The sequence below is a fragment of the Oncorhynchus nerka genome, linkage group LG8 (genome assembly GCF_034236695.1).
Source record: "Oncorhynchus nerka isolate Pitt River linkage group LG8, Oner_Uvic_2.0, whole genome shotgun sequence".
NCBI lineage: Eukaryota > Metazoa > Chordata > Actinopteri > Salmoniformes > Salmonidae > Oncorhynchus > Oncorhynchus nerka.
In genome coordinates, this window is record NC_088403.1 from 64,173,921 (window position 1) to 64,181,441 (window position 7,521).

The 7,521-nt window shown below is 39.8% G+C and overlaps 1 protein-coding gene across 1 annotated transcript; it reads left to right on the top strand.

Annotated features, from left to right (window-relative positions):
• cd68 (CD68 molecule) lies at positions 1-7,143 on the top strand. The gene is made up of 6 exons (XM_029646163.2): positions 1-349; positions 1,843-2,393; positions 2,767-2,883; positions 4,112-4,181; positions 4,948-5,133; positions 5,507-7,143. The coding sequence occupies exons 1-6, from the start codon at positions 301-303 to the stop codon at positions 5,647-5,649; spliced, it is 1,116 nt and encodes a 371-aa protein (XP_029502023.2). The 5' UTR covers positions 1-300; the 3' UTR covers positions 5,650-7,143.
• Positions 7,144-7,521: the final 378 nt, after the last annotated feature.

Genomic DNA, 7,521 nt, shown 5'->3' on the forward strand with positions numbered 1-7,521 from the left:
GAGTAGGGACGTCCCATGGTTTCCGGTTAGCACGGACCCCATCAGTTTATTGAGCAATATCTACCTCAACCTCAACGCTCGTGGTCTGACTGTGCAGTGACTGAGGAATAGTTCCAACTTCCTCGAACTTGTTGGTTTAGTTTCGTTTCCTTCGTATAACGCAGCTGCTGATCGACACATTTCTCCATTTTGCTGTGGTAGTTTGTCTGGCTAGCCTACATCTCCGGGATAAAGAGTCTGGGTCAGACACATTGTAGGCTATTATATTGGTTTGAAAGTCGAATAATAGAATCAGTCAAAATGAAGAAGGTACTTCTGTTCGTGTTTATACTCAGCGCTATTGTCTCAGGTAAGTTCCCCCTGATTTTCCTAAATAGAATAGATTTGTTGGTCAATCTGCTACTCATCTCAAACTGAATGTTTTCAGGTTAAAAAACCTAAAATATTCCCCAAAATGTAATGATATGGAGTTTAGATCATTTTGATGATATAAGAAGGGATCCACCTATTTTTCTGTTTCAGATGTTGAAAAAGCTTTCTTTTCTCTGATGTTAAATTCCCTGCAAATCAATAACCATGTGTTATTTCTGATCATTATATTACATAGCCTATTTATTTCCATATATTTTTTTCCATATTCCATACCCCTAATCACGTTAACGGAGTAGTAGCCTATGTGTTTTGTTTTCCACGAGTTAGTTGAAGTATGGTCATGTGAGTTTCGATTTGTTGTCTAATAAATCATTATGAAATGTTCATTCTGATGAGCTTTTTAAATTTATTTTAAAAAATTCATTCTGATGATCGTTCTGTTACGGCCGCGTTAGGACAGAGCTTTCACAGAAAGTAAAACAAATAAAAATACAAAAAAAATGTATTATATTTATATAATAATACATATGGGGGAGGGACAGAATTAGTTTTCATGCATTCTGGTATGATGTTAGCTAAATATTTATTCGTTTTTATCAACTTTATCGTTCACCTTTTATTTTTTGATATGCTAAAAATATACCACGTTCAAGTTGTAGTTGGAACTCGGAAATGTCCGACTTGCTAGCTGGTTGAACGCGGCACGTGTTTAACTATAACCAGTTAGCAAGTCTGACATTTCCGAGTATTTAATAGTTCCGAATACAAAGCGAACGCGCTATATATTTAGCCAATTAAATAATAAAAGGTGAACGATAAAGTTGATTTAAACGAATGCATGTATGGCCAACATCATACCAGAACGCATGAATACTAATTCTGTCCCTGCCCCAAATGTATTATAGCACGTGAATGCGGCATTAAGTCGAGGTTGTTGTTGCTGCCTACACGGAAGGCATTGAAATATTTTATTCTGCACTTCCGGATAAACCCACACCAAGTTGCAGGTTTCATGTTTCAGACTACATGCTTAGAAAAAATGGTTCGAAAAAAGTGTTACTCAGCTGTCCTCATGGTAGAACCCTTTTGGCTTCGAGATAGAACCCTCTGTGGAAAGGTTTCTACAAAGAACCCCACAAGGTTCTACCTGCAACCAAAAGGGTGATACCTAGAAACCAAAAAAGGTTATTCAAAGGGTTATCCTATGGGGACAGCTGAAGAACCTGTTTAGGTTCTAGAAAGCAAGATTTTTCAAAGATTGTAGTCACATGTATTTTAGGGCAGGGTTCATGGACTAAAGCCAACATCTAATTCTCCAAATCAAGATTTGAAAAAGTTACTTCACCATTCATCCCGGTTTATGGAATCCTCAATTCAAATGATTTGATTTACATCCAATGATGATGCTGGAGAATATCTCATTAGCAAACAAGATTACATTTTAACTATTGGTTCTTTCTCCTCCTGAAGCGCTGGCATCTGCTCAAGAGGATACCAAAAGATCCAAACCGTCTGCAACTGTCTTCCCCCCCTCTGAGTTTGGCCCCACGTCCAACACTACCACAACCTCTACTACAACTACGACTGTATTACCCACCACAGAATCCCAGAATGATACCACCACAGCAGCTCCTACTACAACTCTTACACCCACTACGACTGCATCCAACAGCACCACAGCTGCCCCCACAACAGCCAATACCACCACAGCTGCCCCCACAACAGCCAATGCCACCACAGCTGCCCCCACAACAGCCAATGCCACCACAGCTGCCCCCACAACAGCCAATGCCACCACAGCTGCCCCCACAACAGCCAATGCCACAACAGCCAATGCCACCACAGCTGCCCCCACAACAGCCAATGCCACCACACATGCTCCCACCACTACTGCCACTCCAAAACCGGAGCCCACCCCTCCTGCTAACCTGACCGTGGGAAACTACACTCTCAAGTCGAAGAAGGGTCTGTGTCTGATGGCCCAGCTGGCCCTGCAGATCAGAGTGGAAGACACTGGAAAGGTACAGCACCGTGTGAGCCTCATGACAAACACCAAGAACACATTGGCTGATTATTTTAACGGTCAAATTGGGGCCAAATAAGACTTACTGAAAGTGCGTTGCCCATGAGAGTGCATCATACGAGGCTTTTGCAAAACAGGGAAAAATTCTCTGTGTCACCTAAGTTATTACAAGTTTATCACATGTATTGAGCCACTGAGTTACCAACTCTTTCAGTTGATGTTTTGTAGGTCCAGGATATTTTTTTTTTACCATCCTCCATCATATTGACACGTGGCCATAAGCCACGTGTGTTTTAATCTTCTGTTTCCTCAACATTACGCCGTTGTGTGTGTATGACATGTACAACTAATGTCATCTGTTCATTTTCCAGACAGGAGTATTCATCGTTCAACCAGCGCAGACAAATGCTGAAGGGGGCTGTGAGACTTCCACGGCCAACTTAACCCTCACGTTCAAGGAGGGCTTCATCACCTTCATGTTTAATAAGGTAAGAATGGCTTCGATACTCCTATCATCACTACCCACTGAGAAAAAGAACAACCACCCCCATGGGTATTATTCATTAGGCACCAAACAGAAGAAAAATGTACTGAAACAGAGAGAGACTACCTGAACTTGTCCAATAAGAATCGTTCATTTTCTTCGCTTTCTGTTGGAAAACTTCTTCTTCTTTTTTTGCTACTGTGAGCCTTATTGAATATGACCTGAGTTTACAACATGTATAGAGATTAGCCTGCAGTTTGTTGACCGTTTATTACATTTATGGAGATCTATAATGATTAATCGAACACTGTTTGTAAAATGTTGAATAATGGTTATTTGTGTATGGGGAAACAAGACATGCATGAAAATGTGGTTATTCTACATGTGCCAGTGTTTTTTTAAAAGTATTGGATCAAAGGGCCAGGAGGTTTTCCTTGCATTGGGACCCGGACCTGGACAAACTCCGGGCCCTATATCTCTCTCTATATGCCACATATGTTCCCAAGTTTTTCCTAGTCAGGTCACATGGTCCTGACCTTAGATAAAGCTCACCTTGTCACATCACTTTGACATCCTGTGTATCAAGCTCCACAGTAACTATCCTGGGCTGTATCAAAACCGTCCGTGATCGGGTGTCCCATAGGGCGGCACACAATAAGCATTTCACTGTAAGGTCTTACCTGTTGTATTCGGGCTCATGTGACAAATACAATTTGATTTGATTTGAATTGGCCCAGCGTCGTCCTGGTTAGGGGAGGGTTTGGCCGGTGTAGGCCGTCATTGTAAATAAGAATTTGTTCTTAAACTGACTTGCCTAGATTAAATAAAAGTTAAATAAAAAAATAAAAAATAATCTACACAGTTATAATCAATTGGTAAATTGTTTGACTGTGTTCAAAAGGGAACATTGGCTTGTAAAGGGGAAGTAGGGTGACAGAAGACATATTTCTGCATCCTGCTAGGGAAGCAACCTTGTGTGGAAAAAGTGATGAATTAGTGGACTGGGTTAGATTGCAACGTTGTCATTTTTCTAGCTACTGTCTAGCGGTACTGTGAAATCATGATATTGTCATATTGTTTTAGCGTTGATGTTACTTAGGAGGGTCATAAAATATATTACGGTAGATGAAACATTGCTTTACTGCCATTGTGACGCAATACAAACCTTTTGATTAGGTGATTCCTTGTGTGTGTGTGTGTGAAAAAATAAATCTTTCTCTTGTCTTTTTCAGAACACCACCCAAAACGCTGTCTATGTCGACACGGTTTCTTTCTCTCTTTCCTACCCGTTAACGTCTGGAGGTAATGTTACATGCCGTCTGGGCACAGAGATTCTTATTCCAACCCGTCTGTCAATGCAGTGGACCACACATTATAGAACGATGAACGTGTTAGCCCCAGCCAGTGTTATTCATGCAGTAAATGTAATAATCTCCACCAAAAGTTCCTGTTGACACTTTGGACTTTTTCATAGGCCCACATCAGTTGCTCGTTTTGCATTGATATGTCAGTCTCTGGAAGAGATTGTGTAATATAAGGGTAAATATTAACACGGCTTTGCTTAACTACCAACCACCAACACATCTACAGATGTAGGATCTTCATTTGATCACTCTTTTTTAGTTACTGATCATTTTCCTGCATGCAGGAAAATGCAAACTTGTAGTGTATTTGAGTTTTAAAAGTGCTTCTACCGTTTGTAATTTCCACTTTGAAACTTCATACTTGATTTGCCCTAAAGACAAATGTATCAACCCCTACAGAAAATGTCCATGAATTATAATCCACAGAAGAATTCACATTTCCTGTTGCTGCAGGATTATTTTCCTGCTGAAGCAAACACGGGCTCAAATTAAGATCCTATATCTGTATGTGTGTCTGCGTCATATGACTGAAACAAGGCCTTATGTTTGAATAGGGAATTTACAGTAGTGCACCTGTTTCCACAATAAACAAACACCTTTTAATGCCATGTAGACCAACACAGTTTTAATGTTTTTTCACCAAGACAAAAAATGATACATTTGTGATGGTGACGTTTGATTGGTTGATTGTTTTTATGCTGCAGACAACGGCAAAATGTCTCTACCCTACGTCGCCAAAAATGGGTCACTGGATCTCTTCCACACTAAGGTTGGCCACTCCTACTCCTGCAAGAGCGAATCAGTTTTCATGGGAAAAGGGCTCTATCTGGACATCACCCAGGACAGGATACAGGCCTTCAACATCACCAAGGAGTGGGACTTCGGCACATGTATGTATCCCATTGCATTGCAATGTTGAACATACTAAACCTCAGGGCAAACCTGTTAAATGTCTTCTGACGTTTTGCATTGCCAGTATGTGTTTACGGGTTTTTAGATTACTACAAAAACAAAACAAACATGTTTCATCTGTTCATGTCATTGTTCCTCCCTGGTCCTCAGTGGTTGATTCACCAAACCGATTCAAATCAATACAGACAAATCAAACCAATCCAAACCAAATACTCTTAACAATTGATTAATAGCATCAGTTGTCTAGATTAGATATCTAACAAGCGCATAGTTAGTGAAATGCGAAAATGTCCCCCTGCAGATTCCATCCAGCCTTAGCTCTGACCTTAAACCCATTTCTCTGTGTTCCAGCTGACCCCTGCCCCGCCGACAGACCTGCTGACTACCGCGTGGCCATTGCTGTGGGGATTGTCCTCCTTATCCTCATCATCATCGTGGTGGTGGCCTATCTCCTGAGCAGGCGAAAAAGATCAGATGGCTACCAGTCCCTCTGAAGAGCCACTCAGGGGTCAAAGGGCGCACTGTATCAGCTCACAGTCTCAATACACCTATCATCGTGTTTTTGTCACTTGCTGTTAACTGTTAACACTGCTGTAACCCCAACTGTTCACACATCAACTAATTGTACCGCTCACACACACAAACTATCTAACTGTACCGCTCACACACACAAACGATCTAACTGTACCGCTCACACACACACTATCTAACTGTACTGCTCACACACACAAACTATCTAACTGTACTGCTCACACACACACTATCTAACTGTACTGCTCACACACACAAACGATCTAACTGTACTGCTCACACACACAAACGATCTAACTGTACCGCTCACACACACACTATCTAACTGTACCGCTCACACACACAAACGATCTAACTGTACTGCTCACACACACAAACTATCTAACTGTACTGCTCACACACAAACTATCTATATGGATAAGATGAGGGAATATTTCAGCGTTGTAGACCGGCAGTTTCATTTAAGTTGATTTGTACATTCATTAATTGAGGTGGATCATATGCATTGGATCAGATACTAGGATTAAAATATACTGACTTTGAATATACTCACTCTGAACTCTTTGGCTGCTGAACATTTTAGATTGTGTCATTTGTGCTTTCAGTGCAGTATTTCACAATGTGCTTTCTACTATAGCTGGATTTTGAACCTATGCTGTCTTGTTTTTCTTTTCTTATTATTATTAATTTCTTTGTGCTTGTACCACTGCCCTCAACCCTTTAGAATGGCCTATTAGGCTATTTGATTTCCGAATCGTAATCTAGATGAGGTTAATCATGGGCCTTTTAAAAAAAAAAATGTATTCCACTCAGTTAATCAAAGGGAATGTTTCAGATTTTAAATGTAAAGTTTTGTCAAAGAGAGGCATACTTTTGAATGTAAATCGCAATTTGTGTTTTCAATTTCTTGTCTATTTGTCTCAAGTGTTTTGTTGACCATTATTTGCTATTACACACTCTTTCCCTTGTGATGTGGTAATAATTTGGTATGTAAACATGTTTGAGAACATTTTATTAGTCGAATGTGACAACCATAAGTAATTGCAGGACCACTGAGTGTTTATCTTGTCAACTTTGACAGTGGTCAGATAGCTTGAGGTAGAAGTTGCCTTTAACCACAGATATAGAATCAGATGACCTAAACCGGCCAATCATAAGGAGGAAAAAAGGAATACAAATATATGACTCTGGGGCAAATTGCATTGTAAGGGATTACATTTGGGATCAGAAAGCACATTGAACAAGTTCTGACTCATCTAAACATAGGGATATATTACTGTTCTATGTTGCCACAGTTACAGGTTCCTAATGTTGATTATGGCCTCAATTACTATTCTTTTAGTTTAATTTAGTAAACATTTATTTTGATTTGTTTACATGTTATGTGCCATGTATCATCTTGGAAAAAAAGGTTGAGAAATGAAAACATCCCAAATAAACTTGTATTAATGTGTAAATGTGGTTTTGGAGTTTATTAGGAGTATTGGATCTGGCAAAACACTAAAGATCAAAGTTGGGGAGTAACGGATTACATGTCAAGTACAAAACAAACGGTTCCTGTAAATCCCTTAAATTACCAGATAAAATATTGTAATTAGATTCCAGATACTTTTGAAAAACTAGATTATTACTTCGAGGATTACGTTTAAATTCAGAAAGGCTGTTTGAAAGAAAAATGATCTTTGACCCTTCTCTGTTTTCACAATGACATTCAAATCAGCATTGAAAAAAAGGTGCAAGTTTACATTTTTTCCACCTGAGGGAGTCTGACCCCCAATCAGAGACCACTATGATGACACACCAAATGATGACCACCAATCAGAGACCACTATGAT